Source organism: Gopherus evgoodei, chromosome 20, assembly GCF_007399415.2.
Source record: "Gopherus evgoodei ecotype Sinaloan lineage chromosome 20, rGopEvg1_v1.p, whole genome shotgun sequence".
NCBI lineage: Eukaryota > Metazoa > Chordata > Testudines > Testudinidae > Gopherus > Gopherus evgoodei.
The window spans coordinates 3,382,173-3,405,557 of record NC_044341.1 but is presented as its reverse complement, the minus strand read 5'-3'; the positions used below and the strand labels follow the sequence as shown (position 1 = coordinate 3,405,557).

General features: G+C 50.9%; 1 protein-coding gene across 4 annotated transcripts in view; it reads left to right on the top strand.

Moving 5' to 3' along the window:
• LOC115637558 (protein argonaute-1) overlaps positions 1-23,385 on the top strand; it is a 47,266-nt gene that overhangs the window by 11,906 nt on the left and 11,975 nt on the right. The window contains exons 2-14 of one of the 4 annotated variants that reach the window (XM_030538900.1): positions 781-855; positions 9,301-9,484; positions 10,815-10,935; positions 11,709-11,890; positions 12,860-12,996; positions 13,875-14,009; positions 14,468-14,555; positions 16,523-16,670; positions 17,478-17,597; positions 18,525-18,647; positions 19,640-19,773; positions 21,296-21,480; positions 22,425-22,584. In XM_030538900.1, the coding sequence (XP_030394760.1) occupies positions 781-855; positions 9,301-9,484; positions 10,815-10,935; positions 11,709-11,890; positions 12,860-12,996; positions 13,875-14,009; positions 14,468-14,555; positions 16,523-16,670; positions 17,478-17,597; positions 18,525-18,647; positions 19,640-19,773; positions 21,296-21,480; positions 22,425-22,584 (1,792 nt within the window). Of the gene's footprint in view, positions 1-780; positions 856-2,520; positions 2,538-9,300; positions 9,490-10,814; positions 10,936-11,708; positions 11,891-12,859; positions 12,997-13,874; positions 14,010-14,467; positions 14,556-16,522; positions 16,671-17,477; positions 17,598-18,524; positions 18,648-19,639; positions 19,774-21,295; positions 21,481-22,424; positions 22,585-23,385 lie in introns of those variants that run through there. The other 3 variants (XM_030538903.1, XM_030538901.1, XM_030538902.1) reach the window with 3 other exon arrangements.

Here is a 23,385-nt window from a genome sequence, read left to right as displayed (position 1 = left end):
GCTTGGGTGAAAATGCAAAGTGTATTTAGGACAGTATTTGCAAAGGTGTTAAATGTGTATTTATGAAAATTACAGCACTTTTGTGCAATATTAAAATGAGTATCAAGACGTTTGTGATCCCTTAAGATTAACATGATAATTTAGTATGAGAGTACCTGGAAAGTAAAGGGCCTTTGTTAGAATTATGGACTGCATTGGCATGTGGGTTTTTTTTTAATTCAAACCATTTGTAAAGATGTATACCATTTAAAAATTAGATTCCATTGCACATTTGAAATTCACATTGCTTTGCCTATTTATTCTGCTGCCGATATTTTCAGCCTTGAATTGAAACTTGGGTTTAAATAGGACCTGAGACTGGCTGTCAGTGAATATGAGCAAAGGGGTAGGGAGCAGAGACTGGATCTAAGAGCACCACCTAAGTCAGAGCACCATGTCCTATGGATCTGGAATTGGAATGGCAGCTCCAGCTCTCTGTGACCAGTTGACACAGACACCAGTTGATCATGCAGATTGAGAGCTCTGACCATCCTATGCAACACAGCCCCTTACACCTGGCCCAGGTGGCTACAAACCTGACCAGATTGCAGGAAACAGATGGGGAAGCAGGGGTCAAGGCTGCTGGGTGAAGATTAGCCAAGTGGGCAGGATCTGTGGCTGCAGCCCCTTGCGGGGGTGGCGGTGGGTGATACCTGTTCGTGACATTGTTTCATGTAATATTTTATAGCCATACCAGAGTTCAGGGATACCATCAGCTTAGAAACCACCTTTTTCTTCTAGGGTTCCATACTGCCTCCCCATCATTGGAGTATCTGGGCACCGTCGATGTAAAATCAACAGCAATAGCAAAGTCAGGTGTGAACTTCATGGGATCTCTAGCATTTCTCCCTCTATGAAGTTAAAATGCTGCTCAGAGTTGGGATTTGGTTTGGGAGGAGTGGCATCATTTTTAGATTTTTATTAAATTCCTTTTTTGGCTGGTAGAGGCTTTGGGGTAGGAAGGAGGTTCTTTTTATACCCACTGTTGCTTTTTTAATGATTTTTCTACGTAAGAGATTTCCTGCTTTTCCCAAATAGCTCCCTTCTAGGGGTGACTGGAAACCCCTGGGAGGATGTGTGGCAAAGCACTCTACCTTCACACCACCTTTAAACTTCTCCACTAGCTACCAGGTTGGCAGCATCCAAGTAAATCAATCTGTAATTGTGGCAAAAATATGCCTAAACGTGATTTCTTCCACCATGCAGAGTTACTGCATGTGGCTGTGTTCTTACCTAGTGACTAGTGGAGAAGATATAAACCTCAAGGTAAAAAAAACTAGCAAAATCAGAGAGTGTCAGCTGAACAGTAGCCCCTGAGCTGCACAGGTTGAACTAGCTAGTCATGTTGTATCCCAGCCAGGAAATCTATGCCAGTAGTTTCATCCATTATACAGTAAACTTGCATGTCTTGTTTTTTTTCACTGGGAAGTGCTCCTCATCTGGCTAATACCATCTCCTAACACAGCCTCCTCCCTTACTTATTAGCTGCTAAGGAGTGTTTGTCTTCTGTGCACCCTCACTTGAGACCTTCATTCGCTTGTCCTTCCCACCTCTGTAAGGAACAGCTTTGCTGCAGCCTGTTGGGGAGAGCCTCGTTCTGAGTACAAGGGCTTGGCTACACTGGAGAGTTGCAGCGCTGGAGGTGGCTTTACAGTGCTGCAACTCACTCACCATCCACACTTGCAAGGCACATCCAGCGCTGTGTCTCCCTGGCTGCAGCGCTAGCTGTACTCCACCTCGGCCTGAGGAATAACGACTGCAGCGCTGGCGATGCAGCGCTGCTCCGCCAGTGTGGCCACCAAAAGCGCTGTTGTTGGCCTCCAGAGGTATTCGGAGGTATCCCAGAATGCCTGTTCAGCCAGTCTGCTCATCAGTTCGAACTCTACTGCCCTGGCCTCAGGTGACCCGCCCTTTAAATGCCCCAGGAATTTTAAAAATCCCCTTCCTGTTTGCTCAGCCAGGTGTGGAGTGCAATCAGTGAATCTTCCCAGGTGACCATGCCTCCACGCGCCAAACGAGCCCCAGCATGGAGCAATGGCGAGTTGCTGGACCTCATCAGTGTTTGGGGGGGAGGAAGTTGTTCAGTCCCAGCCACGCTCCAGCCGTAGGAATTACGATCCCTATGGGCAGATATCAAGGGCCATGCTGGAAAGAGGCCATGACCGGGATGTGCTGCGGTGCAGGGTTAAAGTGAAGGAGCTGCGGAGTTCCTATTGCAAAGCCCACGAGGGAAACCGGCGCTGCTCCCATGACCTGCCGTTTTTATGAAGAGCTGGACGCTATACTTGGGGGTGACCCCACCGCCAATCCGAGGACCACGATGGACACTTCAGAGCTGGAGGGGGAGGAGGAAACCGAGAGTGAGGGTACTGGGGTGGGGGGAGACACCCCGGAGTCCCAGGAGGCATGAAGCCAGGAGCTCTTCTCAAACCAGGAAGAAGGCAGCCAGTCGCAGCAGCTGGTACTTGGTGAAGGACAAGCAGAGGAGCAGGTTCCCGGTAAGCGGCTTTTATTTTCAGGAGGGAAATGTTTCGGGAGAGATGGGGGGGTTAGGGCTACATGCATGCATGCCTAGATATGGAATAGCCCATTGATGTGGTCTGTCACGTCGCGGTAATCGACCTCAGTAATCTCTTCAAATGTTTCAGCCAGAGCGGGGGCAATGCGCTCGCGCAAGTTTATAGGGCAAGTCACTGTGGTCCTTGTCCTAGTCAGGCTATAGCATCCGTGCCACTGTGCCGCGAGGGGTGGGGGGACCATGGCTGCACACAGGCAAGCTGCACAGGGGCCAGGGCGGAATCCGCATTGCTGTAGAAGACCCTCCCGCTCTTCCCAGGTGACACGCAGCAGCGAGATATCTTCCAGGATTAACTCCTGTGGAAAATGTTGGGAGAGTGTTCAGTGTAGGTGCCCCCTGCAGCTGTTTGCTTTCCCCAACGCACAGAAACCTCAGCACAGCCCTAAAGCAATCAGTCCCCCTTACTCACCATTTCGGGGCTCCTGTGGGTTATGTGTGCTCTCTTTGGTATGGGAAAATTATGTTAAAGTGAAGATTATAAACTCCTTCACTGTGTGGGAATAACTGTCTGAGATATAAACAATGCTGCCTATGTTAAGTGTTGCCTTTTTGCCTTTCCACAAGTGACCTTGACTTCTCGGCTGCCTGTGTTATCAACAGCTCAAAGACTCCAAAACCTCCGGAAGAAGCCGCGAAAAAGCAAAGACGACCTGCTGCAATCAGTTATGGATCACTCTGCCAGAGAGAATCAAAAAGTGCAGGACTGGAGGGAAAGGGAAAGCAGGATCCGCCAGAGAAACGCAGCGGCCAGGAAGAAAAGCACAAAGCAGCTGATAAGCATCCTGGTGCGCCAAGCGGACTCTATCCAGGCGCTCGTAGCCATGCAGGCAGAGCACTACTGCGCCAGCCCCCCGCCGTCCCAAAGCTCTTTCCCTTGTGCCCCAATGTCAGCTCCAAACCCCCTTCCCCAGCATCCAGGTTCTTACCTCCACCAGGTGCCTCCAACACCTGTATGTTCACCAACCAGCCCTGAGAACTACGACCCTTACCTTCTGCTCTCAATCCCCATCACCATGCAGTATAGCCATCCTGAAGTGCAACAGTCATTGCACAGCACTCCAGACAGGACATTTTTAAACCTGTGTCTGTACAGTTCCCCACCGCACCCCCCTGCCCTTTTAGGTTCCCAAAATGTTGTGTGTCTGTCAAGAAAGTTATTTTCTTTTCAATACATGAATTCTTGGCTTTGAAAACAGTCTTTATTATTGCAGAAAGTCAAAGATACCATAGCCCAAGAAAGAAACAGGCACTGCAAATCAGCTTAGGAAAAACAGATTCCTACTAACGTTGTAACCACTGCACTTCACTCCCGTGCAAGGCACCAAACATTACTGTTGGTTTTCAGCCTCAAATTCTTCCCTCAAGGCATCCCTAATCCTTGAAGCCCTGTGCTGGGCCTCTCTAGTAGCCCTGCTCTCTGGCTGTGCAAATTCAGCCTCCAGGTGTTGAACCTCGGAGGTCCATGCCTGACTGAATGTTTCACCCTTCCCTTCACAAATATTATGGAGGGTACAGCACGCGGATATAACTGCAGGGATGCTGCTTTCCCCCAAGTCTAGCTTCCCATTCAGAGATCGACAGCGCCCTTTTAAACGGCCAAAAGCACACTCCACAGTCATTCGGCACCGGCTCAGCCTGTAGTTGAACCGGTCCTTGCTCCTGTCAAGCTTCCCTGTATACGGTTTCATGAGCCAAGGCATTAACGGGTAAGCGGGGTCTCCAGGGATCACAATGGGCATTTCAATGTCCCCTACTGTGATCTTCCGGTCTGGGGAAAAGGTCCATGCCTGCAGCTTCCTGAACAGGCCAGTGTTCCAAAAGATGCGTGCATCATGCACCTTTCCAGGCCAGCCTGTGTTAATGTCAATGAAACAGCCACGGTGATCCACAAGTGCCTGGTGAACCATAGAGAAATACCCCTTCCGATTAATGTACTCAGATGCTAGGTGGGGTGGTGCCAGAATAGGAATATGCGTCCCATCTATTGCCCCTCCACAGTTAGGGAAACCCATTTGTGCAAAGCTATCCACAATGTCCTGCACGTTCCGCAGAGTCACGGTTCTTCTTAGCAAGATGCGATTAATGGCCCTGCAAACTTGCATCAAAACGATTCCAATGGTCGACTTTCCCACTCCAAACTGGTTCCTGACCGATCGGTAGCTGTCTGGAGTTGCCAGCTTCCAGATTGCAATAGCCACCCGCTTCTCGACCACCAAGGCAGCTCTCAATCTCGTGTCCTTGTGCTGCAGGGTGGGGGCGAGCTTAGCACACAGTCCCATGAAAGTGGCTTTTCTCATCCGAAAGTTCTGCAGCCACTGCTCGTCATCCCAGACTTCCATGACGATGTGATCCCACCACTCAGTGCTTGTTTCCTGAGCCCAAAAGTGGCTTTCCACGGTGCTGAGCATTTCCGTGAGTGCCAGATGCAGTTTCGTGTCTGACACGTCAGGCGACTTGCTATCATCGTTGGACCCCTCATCACTTTGGATCTTAAGGAATAGATCAACTGCCAAACCTGATGTGCTGGCGAGGCTCGTCAGCATACTCCTCAGCAGTTCGGGCTCCATTTCCCACAGAAATCGCGCTGCACAGAAATCATTGAGAGTCAAGATGGCGCCAAACGTGGACGGAAAAACAGGGATTGCTGGGATGTGAAGCGACGCATCACGGGGCGTTGGGACAGGAAGCAGAATGACCCGCCACCTCCGCCCCCTTCCCACAACCCACGGCGCCAAAATGGGATGAGGTGCTCTGTGGGATAGCTGCCCATAATGCACCACTCCCAAGACTGCTGCAAATGTAGCCACACTGCTGCGCTGGTAGCTGTCAGCGTGGCCACACTCCAGCGCTTTCCCTACACAGCTGTATGAAGACAGCTGTAACTTCCAGCACTGCACACCTGCAAGTGCAGCCAAGTCCCAAGAATTGAAATTGGGATTGTCTGGGTTCTAATCCTTTGGGAAGCCTTAGGCAAGGTGGGTTAAGTTCTGTGTCTGAGGCAGGAAGTTGGTATGCTAGAGATGACAGACACAGTATCTCATGGGTGTGGGAAGGGCTGTGGAATAATTGCTTAGCCTTTATTGTTAGACCTGGTCGTGCTGAGCAAATACATGAAAAGCATGGAAAGGGGGGTTGCTTTTGAGACTGTGAGCTCGTTGGAGTCTGTCTGTGAGTCCTAAGTGTCCAGCACACCGTTAGATGCTATTAAAATAATAGTTCCCAGAATGAGCCTCATTTCTGTTCCTCGGAGCACAGGCCTTCCTATGTCTGTCCGCCAGAGCGGGGTTCCTGCCCCATTGTGTTTGCTTCTTGCTTGTAAATCAGGCTGGGGACAGGGTTCTGGGAGATTGGGGCTAGTCGGATTCCTCTCTGCTCGGTGGGGACAATAGTTGGTTGTGCTGTGGGGAGCTATCCTGGGGATTGCCAGTGGGGCCTTCTCCACTGTGACTCTGAGGCTGAACTCTCTGTGACCTGGCTGGGAATCAACCCCCAAACTCGGTTCACATATTTGATCCCAAGTAAATATTCAGCCTGGCAATTTGAAAACCTAAAGAGAGGAACGTGTCTGGACTAAAACACCTTTAGTTTTTCTCTCTTCACCTGTAAAATGTTGCAAATGTCCTGTGCTCTGAAACCCCGACATGTGACATGGAGACACACAATCTCCTTTGCTTTTGCTATAAAATATCCTCTATCTTCCACCTGGGGCTACTGGGTGAGGGGTGGGAGTGGATCAAAGCAATGAATGTGACTATTGTGCATTCCCGCTGCTGCTGCTCTTTTCCCCTCCTTGTCTGGGTAAGGAGTTTGCCTCTGGGTATTTGCCCTTAATCCTCCTGCATCCTTGTCTCTTGACCATTCAAAATCTGAAGAACAATTGTCGGGAATTACTGGTATTTATCACTCGTTATTGGTATTATTAAATCATGATTGGAGGACTTCAGTCGCTCAGCCACAGGTTCCGAGTCTATTACAGGAGTGGGTGGGCAAGATTCTGTGGCCTGCGATGTGCAGGAGGTCAGGCGAGAGGATGGTCTCGTCTCAGTCTGTTACTTACTACTGCTAATAGTGTTTGTTATAGCAGTGCCCAAAGATCCCCATTGTGCTAGGTGCTGTACAAACACACGTGAAGAGACAGCCCCTGGCCTGCAGAGCTTACTGACTTGGATCCAGCCACATGGGAGCTGGGGAAAGGAGAGGCTTTGCTAATGTTTAAGTATAAATCTATTCAGGGGCCTCTGAGCTCCTGTCCCCATCTGTTTCCCGTGTGGCCAGTGTCTACGTTACACACATTCCCCACCGCACCTGTTGCTGATAGACCCCTCTCAGAGGCCATGTCAGCGGCGAAGCTAAGGGGGAGAACGGACCATCTTCCCCCGCTACAGAGGGTTCCTCTAGCCTGACTCAGGCATGCTGCTGGGGGATGTAATAGGGGACCTTGTGCATCCGTGGCCTGTGCCTGCTCCGTGAAGAGGGCTGTCATAATGGTGCACCTCGCTAGCAATATGCTTAGCCCTTTGCTGCGTCCCCACAAGCCAAATACCTTTGATAGTCCAGATGTATGGCAAAGCAAACTAGGGTTTGGGCTGCTGGGAGTGGGGAGTGAGTGGTGGCTGGCTTTCTGTTTTCAGGCTTTTCTGAAGGTCCTGTTCCTGCCATGCCTTCCATCTCCGTACGTAGCTTGGAGCAGTCTCTCTGCTGTGGCAGAGTGCTGAAATCTGTTGCTCTTTGTGTGAACAATGTATAAAGACTCCTCTGGGGCACTGGCATTCAGTGCTGAGGCCGACTGATAAAAGCTCTGTTTGCTTTCAGGCTGTGGGAGAGGGTCTTTGTTCTGTGCAGAAGTCACAGTGGTCCCTCGACCCTTGCAGTGAAGCCCTCCTGCTGTGAAACAGGGTGCAGATGGCCGGCTTGAAAGCTCTTGGGATTGTTTTTAGTTAATCCACCCACTTGATTGCTTATGAGATCACACAACTTTCAGATGCAAAGCCTGAAGCTTGCATGTGGCTCCTCTAGCAGGCCTCTGTCATTGCCAGAGGCAGGCCCCTTGCTAGCTTTATACTGATGCCAAAGATGGATTTATTTATGGGGCCCACTTCTGGAGGGTTTGCTAAACAATGTCTCCCTCCATCTCATTCTGAGAACCATCAAGGCTTCTGCCTCTGTGCTGCAGTGCCTGGCTTGGGAGTTGACAGGACCAGAGTCTATTTATAGGGCTGTCCTTATAACAAAGCATTCCATTTGTGATAGCCCAGCATGGATCATGTTTAACTTTACCATCACTTCCTTGCAGCTGAGCAGACGTGCTCTAGAGGCAGGCCAGTGTTTGCCCTTCTCTACATTTCTCTGTCGGCGAGTGCCATCCGATGGACTGGAATCACCGGAGAGGTTCAGGGAAAGATTCCAAGGGGAGAATTTCCTGCTGGGAATTAGGATGGGGTGGGTGGTGAAGTATCAGCCTTTCCAGTTTTGTAATGTATCTAAATGTCAGGTGTCCATAATCCCACGTGCCCATCTGCCTCAAATGCTCAGTTAGCTTGTCATCAGTGCCATGGCTTGTGGAAAAAGATGGTTCTTGGCAGAAATGCAGGGTTGCACTTGACCTTCCAACCACCAAAGAGTGTTTCATCTTCCAGAAGTAGTGCCAGGAGGGCTTTTTGTTACTAGTGCTGGCTACTTGTGTACAGTGAGTTCTTCTGTGCAGCATAGAAAAGATCAGTATGCAGCTTGGGAAAATTACTGGCTGCTTTCAGGCTCCTTTTAAAATAGGCATTGGGCATAACCGGGCCCCTGGCACCTGAGATAACTGAGTGCTACCCTGGGTTCCCACTCTGTACGTCTGAGCAGCAGTTCATGTTTCAAGTGTACTTGTGGTCAGGGCACGTGACTGGGAGCCAGGATTCCACCCTCAGTTCTGTCACCATCTTGTGTGATCCTGGACAAGTTGGTACCCCTTGGTTCCTCAGTTTTCCCATCTTCAAAATGGGGATATTTGCCTCCTGTGTGGGCAGTGTACTGTGTGGAAGGTGCTCCAGCTGCATGGGTGAAAGGCACCACAGAAGGGAAGCAGTCAGTGTTACAATATGATGCATTGGCTGGGCTTGGCACTTGTAGAGAACAGGGACCCAGTGACCGGTGAAGCCTCTTCCATCTCTAGCTTCTCTGATCCTAGTTTTGAAGTTGTAACCACCTCTTGCAATGCTGTAACCTAGTAAACATCTGTAAAAAATTAACTTGCAATCACATTTCCTCCCCGCATCAGGATTTCAGAGAGACTGAAACAAAGAAGAAATAACATATTAGAGAAAACAAATGTCATCTGATAACGAAGCAGCAAAGAATCCTGTGGCACCTTATAGACTAACAGATGTTTTGGAGCATGAGCTTTCGTGGGTGAATACCCACTTCTTCAGATGCAAGAAGTGGGTATTCACCCACGAAAGCTCATGCTCCAAAACGTCTGTTAGTCTATAAGGTGCCACAGGATTCTTTGCTGCTTTTACAGATCCAGACTAACACAGCTACCCCTCTGATATCTGATGATAAGAAGCTCTGTTGAGTGCTGCTCCTCTGGCTCTGGCCCCAAAAGCTCACTATGGAATGCCAGCTTCACAGTCCCTGGCTGCTTATTTATTGTGGCCTCCCCAGATCTCCTGACCTTCCGAATGTCTCTTGTTCCCTAGCCGCAGGCACTTACCTGCCACCCTTGCAGCAGGTATTTCAAGCACCACGTCGGCCTGGGATAGGAACCGTAGGGAAGCCTATCAAGCTCTTGGCCAACTATTTTGAAGTGGACATTCCCAAGATCGACGTGTATCACTATGAAGTGGATATCAAGCCTGATAAGTGTCCACGTAGAGTCAACAGGTAAGGCAAGTATTCAAGGGTTCAGCACTCTTTCCCGACTCAGCTCCTTTCTACAGAAGCAGTGGTTGTGAATGCTGTTCCCTTCCCAGAAGGAGTGCGGTGTGAGGGAAGCACCAGAGTGAAGCGTCTGTGATCTCTGGTCTCTCTGCACTCTGGGATGTGGAACAGAATGTGCAGAAGTTTCTGCAGTTACTACCTGTGCCCAAGACCATGTGAGCTCTTGGCAAAATCTCCTGTAGTTTTTTGTTGGTTTTTGAAGTTCAGTGGATAATGTGATCTGGCTGTGAGAACACGAAACGTCGCCTTTCCCCAGCAGAACCAATTTTTCAAACACTGTCCCCTTCAGTGTAAAAACAGGGTCAGGTTTGAATGTGCAACAAGATGCAACATGCTCCAGATTGCACAGTGATTATTTTATTCGCCTCTAATTGCAGTATGGCTTGTGACACACGGATTGCTTTGTTCCTGAGCGGTGCTGCACCTGGCTGGGGCAGCAGAGTGAATTCTACTAGCATGTCTGTCTAATGGCATCCATGTTCACTCTAGACACTGAGAACATACAAGCTACCGCTGTATTTCTTCTTGGATGTAGCTAGTACGCTCTCAGTCCAGTGTGCTCCAAGCCTTCCTGTGCTGAATGATGTGGGCATTCCCCCAGCTACGCAGATGGCTGACCCACAAGCTGGCACGTAACCCTGTACAGTCCCAGCTTTCCTGTGCTGCTCAGCGTTTGTTTCTGGCCCTGATGGTTCAGGAGATCCTGGACTGTAATACTGTCCCTGGTCCCTCAAAGCAGCTGGGCTATTTTGGCAACGGATGCAGACTTAAAAATAGCAAGCCCCAGACCTTGGGCCAGTGTAAGTTCTTGATCCCCTACTCCCCCTGCCCCCAGCAGCTTATTTAATTCAGAGCTTGGGAGACCAGGGAGCAGATGGCGCTGTTGTTCCCTGGCCATTTGGCAGCTTGTGTATGTGTAGACACTTGTCGCTTTCCCCTGCCCTTGTGATACACTCCTCGGGGCTGCCGCCCGCTCCGAGTGCACAGATGCACATTCCCGCGTGCCTTGTAACCCTATTACACCGTCTCTGATTTGTCAAGGTATCAGGCAAGACGCACACCCGTTCATCTGGGGGCTGAAGGGTTGTCTGATTATTTCTGACCTACCTGAGGTGCTCCTATTAGACCTTGAGATGGCCCACATTACAGTAATTTTTATATGACCTGTTCTGTCCCAAGAGGCTAAACTGGGAATCAACCAGCCAAATAAATGATCCAGTTAGCTTTGCTTTTCTCTCCTTCTTCCTTTCTCTTGCTCCCCTGTTCTCTGTAGGGAGGTTGTGGAATACATGGTGCAGCACTTCAAACCTCAGATCTTTGGAGATCGGAAGCCGGTCTACGACGGGAAAAAGAATATCTACACCGTCACTGCCCTGCCCATCGGAAATGAACGGGTGAGAGTGGGGACCAGAAATTCCTGGGGGTGGCCCAGCCAGGGTACTTGGTGCTCCCAGGAAGCACCTATGCATAAAGATTGAATGGGAGCATGATTCAGGCTCTAGAAAAGAAAACGAAAGGATCTGGGGGATGGGAAGAGAGGTCCTGTTCCCCAAGCTTGTGGTCAAGAAATTAATCCCACAGGTGCTCCTGGTGCGAGTGGGTGAGCTCAGACCACGTCTTTGCAACTGGCTGCCCATGATATAAGGGAAGTGTCACGGTGTCATTTTGCTGATGAGGCAACTGAGGTGCAGAGGTGGTGGTTTGTATTGTGTTACTGCCTAGCAGTGTCAACCAAGCGTGCTGCCTAGAGATTGCCTAGACTAGTGGCTAGAGGTACCAGCCAATTCAGGGGCCCTGCTGCGTCAGGCTGTGTACAGGAGGTGATCCCTGCCCTGTAGAGATTATAGTCTAAATAGATGACCCACAAAGGCTGGGAGGGGAAATCGTAGGCAAAGAGCAACTGCCCGAGGTCATTCATCCGGTCAGTGCTAGAGCTGGAACGAGGACCCAGGACTCTGGGACCCTGCTGTGTCTGCTGGACCATGCTGCTTTTCCTAGCTATGTTTTTTTTTTCAAGGTAGAAAGTCATATGCCCTGAAGGGGAAGAGGTGGGTGTGGGTATAAAGGAGTGCTGCAGCTGGAGGGAGAAGACCTTGCTGCAGTCTGGCTAGTAGTGTTCTAATGACTTCTCCCCCTCTCTCCCTTCCCACGTCCCCTCCTGCCTCAGGTTGACTTTGAGGTAACAATCCCAGGGGAAGGCAAAGACCGGATATTTAAGGTCTCCATCAAGTGGATGGCGATTGTGAGCTGGCGGATGCTCCATGAGGCCTTGGTGAGCGGGCAGATCCCCGTCCCGCTGGAATCTGTCCAGGCGCTAGATGTTGCCATGAGACATCTGGCATCAATGAGGTAATCTGCTCCCCTGGGCGCTTGGGATGGGGTGATGCGTCCAGGGCAGGAGCAGCAGAGTCCAGAGGAGAGCTGGCGTTCATCGGGGTGGAACTGTGTGTGCTGGAGAGACATTGGGGGTGTTGCCAAGGGGGGCTGAGATCTCACAGGTCAGGTCACGTGTAACAGTTACAGGTTGACTGCCTTGCAAAGCAAGCAAATGACTTGTGTGTGTGGTAGCGATGAATGCAGTTCCCCAGGCACCAGTCTCTCCTGTTTTTTGCCTGGGGCACAGCACAGCCTGGTCTCCTGTGGGCTGGGATACTTGGGTCTCACTGTGGTTGTTGGGGTTAGCATGTGGGATTGGTGGTCTGTGCTGTCACTCTGCCTGCAGTGCTGCAAGCACAGCCCTTGCACCCGGGGGATGGAGGAGTCTGGTGGGTCTGTTTCTGAGATAACCGTCTACTGCTTTGCATCTTTATGCTTCCCCCCTGCTGAGTGAGGGGGAGGATGCTTCGGCTCAGCATCGCAGTGCTTGTTCTCTAGGCCTAGCACGGCGATTAGCTAGCTCTCCCTGTAGCCCTGTGAGGAGGCAGGGAAGTTTGAGGAGGATGGAATTTCCAAACTTGAGTGCCTAGCGTTTCTCAGCGGTCTTCCTGGCTTGACTTGTCCTCTGAGGGGCTGAGTGCTCCCAATCTCGGTGTTTTAGGAGATTGTAATCTCTATGGGACAGGGACCATCCTTTTTGTTCTCTTTGTACAGCGCCTAGTGCAGTGGGGCCCTGGTCCACAACTGGGACTCCTATGTACTTCCACGATACAAGTAATGGGACTCTATTTTGGCGCCTCCACATGGATGTAGGTGACTAAGTTATTAAAAGTTTTTAAGCCATTCCCAAGGGCATGCAGGCTGACTTGCAATCCCTGTTCCCGCATAGTGGATTGCTGACATTGCTTTGAATAACATGAGCCTTGTTTCCCTGGTTTACAGGTACACTCCTGTGGGTCGTTCCTTCTTCTCCCCTCCTGAAGGTTACTACCACCCTCTGGGAGGGGGCAGAGAAGTTTGGTTTGGGTTCCACCAGTCGGTCAGGCCTGCCATGTGGAAGATGATGCTCAACATTGATGGTAACTCCCCTTCAGTGCTGGCAGACTCTCACTTCACCCACTAACTTGCACCCTCTCTCTCTCTGATGTGTCCCCCTCAGATGTGTCAGTGGTGCTCGCCTGCCGAAAGGCTGTGCTGGGCAGAAGAGGGATTGATTTTTGGGTGCATCAACAAGTCTGAGCCTGGGCTTGGGGGCTTGTGCTGTGGCACTGAAATCAGCCGTGCAGGCGTTGCAGCTTGGGGTGCAGGGTTGGGTTCAGAGCTCAAGCTCCAAGCCGAGCTGCAGCATCTGCACAGCGGGTTTTAGGGCTGTAGTGCGAACCCAAGTCTGCGGGCTGCAGACCCAGACGTGTATCCCAAGGCACTAGTTACAGGAGTGTCGTATTTGCTGACTGCAGTGGGGAGGATTGTGCTGTGAGGGTGGGCAGTGAGGGTGGGCATTTCAGAGGGGCTCAGTGCTGGCCTAACTGCACCCCCTGAATTGGTGGGAGCGTCCCAGAGGACTTCAATAGGGGCAGAGCTAAGGGAGGGCCAGTAAGGTGCTAAATGCAGCTTCTGGTCAGGCGCTTTCTACTGCAGCCAGCAGTGCTCGACCCTTGGCCAGTGCCGAGGATCTGCACTAGACGAGGCCAAACCTTTTGACTGTCCCTTTGGGCCAAGGGGAAGATTTGTGCATGGTCAGACACTGCCTCGCACAGTGGGGCCCCACTCCTGACTGGCGCTGCCCTTCTCACAAGCTAGACTGACCACAGCAGCCTGGGGGGAATGCTTGCTAGGTTGTGATGACCCAGTGTTGGTTTAGGGCAGGACCCAAGAAGTCGCCTGCAGTTAAGGAGTGTCTAGTACTCTTGAAAGAGAGAGGAAAGATCTCCATGTCTCGCACACTCCTTCCCTGCAGTGTCGGCGACAGCCTTCTACAAAGCCCAGCCCGTGATCGAGTTCATGTGCGAAGTGCTGGATATCCGAAACATCGACGAGCAGCCAAAGCCCCTAACAGACTCGCAGAGGGTGCGCTTCACCAAGGAGATCAAAGGTAAAGAGGTGGGGCACTCCGTTGGCAAGGGCGCATGCAGCAGCTCTTGTCCTGTGAGTGGATGGGAGAGGGGTGAGATCCCAGGATACAGAGCAACTTTCTGCCTACCATGGTGGAGACACTGACCTGGGACTCGGGAGACCTGGGTTCTAACTCCGGCTCTGCCTCAATCTCTTTGCAAACCTGGGGAAACTGCTTCATCTCCCCTCCCAGCCCCCTCGCCCCCCATCTGTAAAACAGGGAGGATGATGAACGTTGTGCAGATGCACTCTTTAACTATTAGCACCCTGGCATCTTCACTGGCAGGCAAACGTGCTTCAGAGGGCATGTTTATCGATAAGCCAGGTCTCCAAAGGGTTAACGATTTAAACCACATGTGGAGTAGACAGATTGCTGGTCAGTGAAATGCTTGGTGAGCTCATTGATCAGAGATTTGCTGTCTGTCTGTCTCGCATTAGGTTTGAAAGTAGAGGTGACCCACTGTGGGCAGATGAAGAGGAAATACCGAGTGTGTAACGTTACCAGGCGACCAGCCAGTCACCAGACGTAAGTCGGGGATTGGGGAAATGCCTTTGGAAAAATCTGAGCCCTTCTCTTAGTTATTTAGCAGCTGCTGGTAGCATTAGTGAGATACAAAAGGCAAACTAGCATGTGACAGTAAAGGGAGCTCTGGGGTTCAGTTCTCTGCAGATGTGCTGCCCAGAGGGACCTGCGTGGCTGCATGTAGCAGGTTTGAATGATGGGAGCCGGGTGCAGAGGAGGAGTGGGAGCTGAGAGAGGCTCTTACACTATTAGGAGGTACGCAGTAGAGGGCATGAGTTAACTCGCTGTCAATCTGCCCAGTTTGCATCTCTTTGAATGTGGCTCTGTACTTGGTCAAAAATAGACACTGGAGAACAGAAGGTTTAATCAGGAGGTAAATTAATCCCTCAAATTATTTGCGTGTGCCCATAAGCATGCACACAAGTAGAGACAGTTCCTTCCTCAAAGAGCTTTTCTAGGACTCCCTAGCCCAGCTACATTTCCCCAGTAACCTGTAAAATGCACCAGGAGACACTTGCAGAAGTCCACTATTGCTACAGATCTTCAGGGTCAGAGCTGTACATTGGGAACTGGCAGTGAATGAGCTGTGGTTGGTCCAGGTCCCCATGTGTGATGTATTAAATGGGAATTGTACCAGCCTTTTTTGGTTGCCACTTTCTCTGGGGTGTCCCCTGCACTGTAGCTAGAGCTGCTCAAAAGATTTTTGTTTAAGCATTTTGTGATGAAAACATAAACTGATTTAGTTGGGTAGATCTTTGTGGTTTTTGAAAACTGAAATCTGCTCACCAGAATGATTTTTCGTAAACCAAAACTTAAAATATATTGAAAACATTGGTGGGAAAAAAACTTATTTCACAATTGCCTCTGAAAATAATTAGTGCATTTTGGCCAGCCCTTGTTATAGTTCTGATGCCATGGGGCTGCTTCTGAAACTTGTTGGGTTCCCCAGTAAATTGGAAATATCAAAGGTAAATATGTGGGAAGAACTGATCCGAGTGCAGGCAGTGGCTCCATGGAGAGATTGGAGTTTGTTCTCCGGGAGATCTCCCCTGTGTCTACCTTTTAGCTCAAGGAATCCCTTTCTGGACACTTGCCTCCTGGGCCAAGCATTGCTGCATGTGTTCCTTCTGCACCCGTTGCAGAGCACTTTACTTCCCCAGCACCGAGTGCTCCCTGCTGCCTCCCCCTATTCCTTTAGAATCCTTAATTTCAAGATCCCTTCCACGGACTTTAACTTGAAATGTTGACCGAGGAAGTCTTGGGCAGTCAGTACTGAAATAATGTGATGTCTCCTCAGGGGCGTTTGTAGCTTGTTCGGCTTTCTAATTATGTCCCATTAAGAATATCGGGGTGACTCCAGGTTTTCCAGAAACTCTTTATGGAGCTGGGAGACGACTGGTGCAGGTGGAGTTTGTGTGTCCCAGATTCCTGCCATTGGTTAGGCAGCATCATTTAATTCTGTGCAGCTTAGCAGCACGAGTTAATTCTCCACTGGTTCGAAAGTGTCACATCTCCCCATACCCCTTTGACCCTTCAAGAGCCACTGTCCTGTGGCAAGAAGGGATACACTGGGGACTTTCCTCTTGAGCCCAGCTGTGCTATTGCAGAGGGCAAATGAGCAAATATAAATCCTTGTAACCATCGATTTGTGTACCCAGCAATATTATGTGCAACGTCTCCTGTAAGAAAAGGATTTTCCCCGATTAGCTCCTGAAATCTGTGCTTGATTTGTGGACCTCAGAGCAACCTGAGGGTCAGGATATTCTGGTGCAGGCTTGCCGTACGTTCACCTCTTTGCTTTCTCTCTCCCTCATTTGTTATTGGGGTAAGTTTGCCCCGCATGCTCTGGTGCTTCACCACTGCTCTCAGTTACCTTCGCCCCAGGCAGAAGGGAGAGTGCTCTGGCGTGGGAAGTGGGTAGGATTTCTTGTTGAAGTAGATGCATCCTGAGCATCCCCCTCATCTGCCAGGTTCCCCTTGCAGCTGGAAAGTGGGCAGACGGTGGAGTGTACAGTGGCTCAGTACTTCAAGCAGAAATACAACCTGCAGCTGAAATACCCCCACCTGCCATGTCTGCAGGTTGGCCAGGAACAGAAGCACACGTATTTGCCCTTGGAGGTGAGTGCCAAGTTGCTGCTAAATGAGGCTGCCAAGGCCTAAAGTGTTCTCCAGGGCCGCAGGGAGACCAATCCCGGGTGACTGTCGGTCGGGAGGGGTGGGGAGACTGCCATGTGCTCGTCAATCTGCCATCCTTCCCCCTTAGTCCAACCTGAGCTGGACTCGAACTGGTAACCTGGAAGCGAAGTTACCAACCCCTCGGTGCACTGGCTGGCTTGCAGAGATGCACAATGAGTAGGGAGTGAATGTTTTGCACCACAAAGAAGAGAGAGAACCTGGCCCGTGTCCTAGAGTGTGCAGCCAAAGAAGACCACAGATTTAGTCTGACCTCCCTCTCCTCCCCCCTCCCCCAGCATCCGCACGCCAAACCCAACCACCAGCATTAGACCACAGCATTACCGCCCTCAGGACAGTAAAATGCCGGGCGCCGCAGGGAGGGGCCGAGGCTAAGGGGAGCCCCCCTGACTGGATCTAAAGAGAGCTGCTTCCAGGAAGCAAGGACAGCAAAGTACCTCAGCAGAGCAGTGTTCCTGATACTGCTCCTCCCAGCAGAGTCTCCTGGTGCAGGAACTCTGACCACCCCTGTTGGCAGTAAGGTTTGAACCCAGCTCCTCTGATCTCGGTGGCTCTGTTCCATATAGGGCTGTGACTGGCTCATCAACTGTTGTCTGTGGCCCAGGCACCACTAGAGGGGGCCAGAGCAGCACACAGAACGGGTGTAGGTTACAAGCGCTCAGGACAGCTAACCATATGGGTCTTCTGACATTCTTCTGGCTGCTGTCTCCCGCCCTCTGCCCTGCCTTGCAGGTGTGTAACATCGTGGCAGGCCAGCGGTGCATCAAGAAGCTAACAGACAATCAGACTTCAACCATGATAAAAGCAACAGCAAGATCCGCCCCAGATAGACAAGAGGAAATCAGCCGACTGGTATGTGGCACTTGTCCCTGTCCTCTGGGAGGAGGGTTTGGGGAGGAAAGAGGAGCATCCTCCGCAAAAACCTTGTGGGACTCTGAGCTGCATGGAAGCTGACTGTCACGTAGTGCATGAGTGGCAGAACGGCTGTAGTGAGGCGAGCAAGTGAACGGTGAATGGCACATGCAATAGGCCATTCTGCTGTTACTGGGGAGTAGCTATGAGCCATTCAGGAGAGCGTAGTGGGGTAATGATCTGATTAGTCTATTGCCATACTGTACTAGAAGTCCCCTTTCAGAAGCCTGTGTATTTATATACAAATAGAAACTCTCACAAATAAAGTCAGCTCCCTCTGTGGCCATGCAAACTCGACATGCACAGTGCAGGAACCTTGTTATTGGTGGAATCCCGACCCAAAAGAGCTAGAGCGAAAAGCAGAATAAAAGACTAGAGAAATAAACCTGACCCCTGAGAGCCCATGGGGCTGAGATCATTAGTAAGATCCAGAAGGATTTTCTACCACTAGGAAAACTTCTCGCCAGCGCTTCAGGGGACATGCTACCCATGGCACTTATCTGGCTGCCCTAATGCTCTGCAGCTGCCTGGGGCGGCTCTTTGGGAAAATCAGTTTGGCCCTTAGTTTTAAAATCCCTGCCATGTCGATGACCACAGAGAATTGGTATGGCACCTGATCCCTTCAGCCTGTCCCAGATCCAGATCGCAGTCGTCACCTTCCTGCATCTGACAGTGAAGGTGTCTGACTAGCAGCCTCAGCTTTGCCCATTCTGCTCTTAATGGGTCAGTTTGGTCTTTGTCCAGGGCTGCAAACCAGCTCTGAGCTACTGCTCAAAGATTTAATGCCACCACTGCTGTGCCCATACGCTGGCCAAAGAGACCATTTACTGAGCGCTATAAGGAACTGAAGTGGTATCTTTCCCCCAGATGAAGAATGCCAGTTACAACCTGGATCCGTACATACAGGAGTTTGGGATAAAGGTGAAGGACGACATGACGGAAGTGACGGGGAGGGTCCTTCCAGCACCAATCTTACAGTACGGAGGCAGGGTAAGCCGGAGTTGTGTCGTCGCTTGGACACCTGTCTGTTTTCATGCCAGAAGGGAAGTCATTACGTTGCAATCTGGGGCTTAGGAAGTTCAACAGCCTGTGGTTCTCTGCCCAAAACAGAACAGAACTGAGTGTTCAGTTTGTGCCTGAAGGCTGGGATTTCCACAGGAGTCTTGGAGGGTTAAGTAATAAATCCTTTTGATAGTCCCAGCCTACATCATCTAAAAAGAGGGCCCCTGTTTAAGGGGGGACAGAGAATTTCTTGCATCTGGGATATTTAAGAGGTGCAGATTGAGTCTGCAGTTTTCTTTTCTATTAACTTCCTTTGGAATAGAGTATTTCCTTAACTGGGCATTAATGCTGCTTTAATCAGGGCTGAGTGGAGCCGAGGGAGGGGCACATGGGGCTGGGTGGCCCAGCAGGTGGATTCTTTGGCCTTTCACCTCTGCAGATCTTGGTTCAAATCTGACATTTATTTTTTGCCCTGTGGGTCTCCCAAACCCATTTCATGTGGGCCACTGGAACCAATACAGAGACCATCAAATCTGTATCACATGGGGCCACTCAGCAGTCAGATGGGAACAGCGTTGGATCACGACCAGCCCAGGTTGGGTTAGAACCAGTCATCTGAAGAGTGAAGATTCTGTATCTCAAGACCAAGCTCCTGAGCAGCACATTTAAACCCCAAGGCCTGTGAAGAAGTCGGGGTCTGAGGGATTTCTGCAGTTAGATTGTTGTCCTGCATCCAAGGAATGTGGGGGGGGGGAGAGGGGGGGAGAAAATGACTCTTGCAATATGATTGCATGGATCATTTTGTCCAGGTACGTTCCTGGCCCTCACAGCTGGGGTATCTGGGAGCCCCTTCCATTACTCTCCAGATGACCTTGCTCTTCTCCAGTGTGATCTCCCATGTAAAAAGGGGTTTTTAGCAAGGAAGTTGCCGGGCGGGTTGGACTTTGCGGGTGACCTCTATCCAATTGCTTGCCTTGCAGAACCGGGCGATTGCCACTCCCAATCAGGGCGTGTGGGACATGCGGGGAAAACAGTTCTACAACGGGATTGAGATCAAAGTCTGGGCTATCGCCTGCTTTGCCCCCCAGAAGCAGTGTCGAGAGGAGGTGCTGAAGTAAGGAGCTGGGCAGCCTGTGATAGGAGCTGGGGGAGGAGCAGGGGCTGAGGTGCATCTGGAGTGTGAGTGTCCCTACTGAAACATCTGCTTGGCTTTTTTAAACTGCAGCTTTGTGTAAAGAGCTGGAAGCTCTTTTAAATGTAATGTTCTTCTCCACTGACACCCCTCAGAGGCCCGGAAATGTACTACGTATTTGTCACCCTCTGTCTGGCAAGCATGAGTTTATTTCCCCCGTTTCAGATTGACGCTGGAATTTAATATAGAGTCTTGGTTTCCTTTATTAGATCTGCACCTCCCACATCTCAGACTCTGATTCTGGTTCCCATGAGCTCCCTCTGCTGTCTCCAGCCACGCATGACACTAAACATGGTTTGTCTGCTCTGTGCCCTGCAGAGTAAGAGGCTAAGGTGGCAGCTTCTGGCTTTCTCTTCAAATGGGAGAAGCAAACTTAAATTTAAAAGGCAGAGAACTTTCTCTACTGCTCTGAAGGGTGTTTTAACCCTTTGATGGTGCTTCTTGGAAGTGTCTCTCTCTGGCAATGTGCTGTCCCCCAGCACCGCTGATGTATTACGGAGCAGTTGGATGGCTCGAACAGCCTCTCCATTGACCGACAGTAACTTAACTCTTGTCCTTGGGAAAGGCTTTTCAACTTGAACTTGGGTTCTGTCCTCTGTTAAACAATGGAGAGGAGCTGAAGTGTGGGAGAGGCTGCTTGGTGTCTGACTTCGGATCTTAAACTCCCAGCAAACCCACAGGTGAATCACATCCGCTTCTGGGTGGTGTTCTTCCCATTCCCCCTGCATATTTGCCTCTGGCCTCACTTGCACTTAAACTCCTTGCACTGTTTAGCCATAAATGAGACACAGCTACTGGGTGGGACAATTGGGATATTTCTGATTAGGTTTAATGGGGACTCTTGGCTACTTGAGTTGCAGCTAGTCGAAGAGAAGCTCTGTCTTTTGTGACCTCTCTGAAGAGCAGGTGAAGAGTAGCCATCCTGAGCTGGCAGGCTTTCGGGTGCGCCTGCTTCAAACTGAAAACGTGTAAAGCCGCTGGATGAGCTGATCACATGCAGAACGCTAACTTCTCCCGAGTTTGGCAACACATGAATGAGTCACATCAGCGCTTCCAAAACTATGGAAACCTACCAGCCTGCAAGGCAAATCTGCTCGCCCCCACTTTCCTGTCATATGAATAAAAGCTGCTTGTAACTTGTTCACCGTCAAAATAAATTCCTCGCGGCGTGGGCAAGGAGATCTTTCCCAGGCTGGATCCGCTCAGCTGTTACACATGTCAGTCGTTCTGCACTTGGCCAAAAGGCATATTGATTTAGGGCTGGGGGTGACTCCCCTTTTCCATTCCTCTTGGGATCAGTCAGGCTGTGGTGTCACAGTATCCTGCTATGTGGGGGGAATGGAATGAAGCCTTTCCTGTTCCATGCTGCACACGCCAGCTGCTGGCTGCTCAGTATTCGGTGTTTAGGAGTTTAGGACTGACTTCTCTTTCCCTCCCGGCATAGGAACTTCACAGACCAGCTGCGCAAGATTTCGAAGGATGCAGGGATGCCCATCCAAGGCCAGCCATGTTTCTGCAAATATGCACAGGGTGCGGACAGCGTGGAGCCGATGTTCCGACACCTTAAAAACACCTACTCTGGGCTCCAGCTCATCATCGTCATCCTGCCAGGGAAAACACCTGTGTATGGTACATCCATGTGGGGAGGGCTATCCTAGAAATTCTTTAGTCTCTTGTGTCAGCTGCTCCACCCAGAAACCATCCGCTCCCGATTTGAGAACCGATCTTGCAGGCTGCTGATTCCCATCTCGTGCTCTGGAGCCAGAATGAGGGGAGATCCATGCCAGTGTTGGCTAGAAATGTTTCGTGCTAAAAAGAGAAGGATTCCGATGAAAGCAGCTTCTTGTGGGATTGGGACATCCCCTCAGGAGCATTTGTATCCCAGCTGTGTCTGCGTGTTAGCCATTGGGATGACTGACGTAGGAGCATGCGGCTTCTCCCTCATTTGACGTCCTTACATCCCAGATTAATGTCTTTCTAAACAAGGGGCAGTAGTCCACCAGAAGTTATGGGCTCAGCGCAGAAATCGCTGGGTGGGGATCTCTGGCCTGTGCCATGCGGGAGGTCAGACCAGAGGTTCATAATGGGCCCTTCTGGCCTTAGACTCTGAATAAGCATGGCATTCAGGAGTGCTGTAACAGCTGAACTGCACGCGGAGATGAAATGGTGCAAAGCATCTGGGATTGTTAAGAGCCACCTGGGAACATGGGTAAAGAGAGCTGTTCTTAGAACAGCCTTGAATCTATGTCTTGTCTTCCCACTCAGTGATTTGCCTCCGTGTGCAAAGCCTGCCACATAGAGCGTGTGGCAGTAACGCTTAAAGGGTCTGAGTGTCGGTGCTGTACAGTCATTAAGTCTCTCAGCTTAACGCTGCGGTAGGGCAGAGTTATCCCTGCTCTGCAGATGGGTGCACTGATGGGCAGTGGTGAAGTGAGTTGCCCGAGGTGTCTGTTTGAGCTGGGAGTGGAACCCAGGAGTTCTGACTCGTGGCCCCTGCTATCCCTGTAAACACATGTACTTTTGGGGCCTTCTTTCGGAGCAGTGGGATTAACACTCTGCCTCTCTGCTGGCAGCGGAGGTGAAGCGTGTTGGAGACACGCTCCTGGGGATGGCCACGCAGTGCGTTCAGGTCAAGAATGTGGTAAAAACTTCCCCGCAAACCCTCTCCAACCTCTGCCTCAAAATCAACGTCAAACTGGGTGGGATCAACAACATCCTCGTGCCTCACCAGCGGTATGTACGAGTCCCCTGCCCGCCTTGGGCCCCAGCCACAGTGGGGTGGGCTTGCCCCCCATGTCCTCCACAGCCTCCCTTCCCCTTTATCCCTGTGGGCTCTTTCCCTCTTAGAGGACCTTATTGCAGCCTCTCTGCCCTGGTGAAGAGGCCAGGAGGGGAGCTGCTGCTGGAGAGTAACTCAGGGCTTTCCTCCCTCCTCTTTCCCAGCACGCTGCTTCTGCTCTGCTCCTGTGGGGCTGGGATCAAGGGGCCAAACCAGGGTCCCCAGCAGAGTCTGCTGTGCTGGCCTCTCTCTGGCCTTACCAGTAGGAGAGCTTGGCAAGTGGCTGTTCAAATCCCCTGTCCTGACTCTGGGATTGGGGGAGATGAAATACAGCCCAGGTGCTGCCTTGTACATGAACCTGGAAACTGAGTCAGCTGCAGAAATGGCCATGAAGACTCCCCGTCCCCCATTGCTAGAGTCACTAGGCATGTTACCAGCACTGATCGAACCATGTCAAAAGGGCACTGGAACAGATCAGGCCTCAAAATAAACCTTTCTCGCCCCAGAGCGAACTCCTCCCTTCCTATCCCTGAGGGAAAAGACGAGTCTTGCAGTGTATCCTGAAGGTCACTGAATCTAGGCTCCAAATCAAGGCAAGGAAATGAATTGCAAAGCGGGAAGCCCCTCCCTGAGAGTGCTCTGCCACCAGTCCTCCCCTGCAAAACACCTGAGCTCCGTGCTGCTGCATATGCCACTAGCTAGGCTGTGGCCACCAGTCTAATTTCGTAAGAGTCAAAAGGAGAGAAATTTGAAGC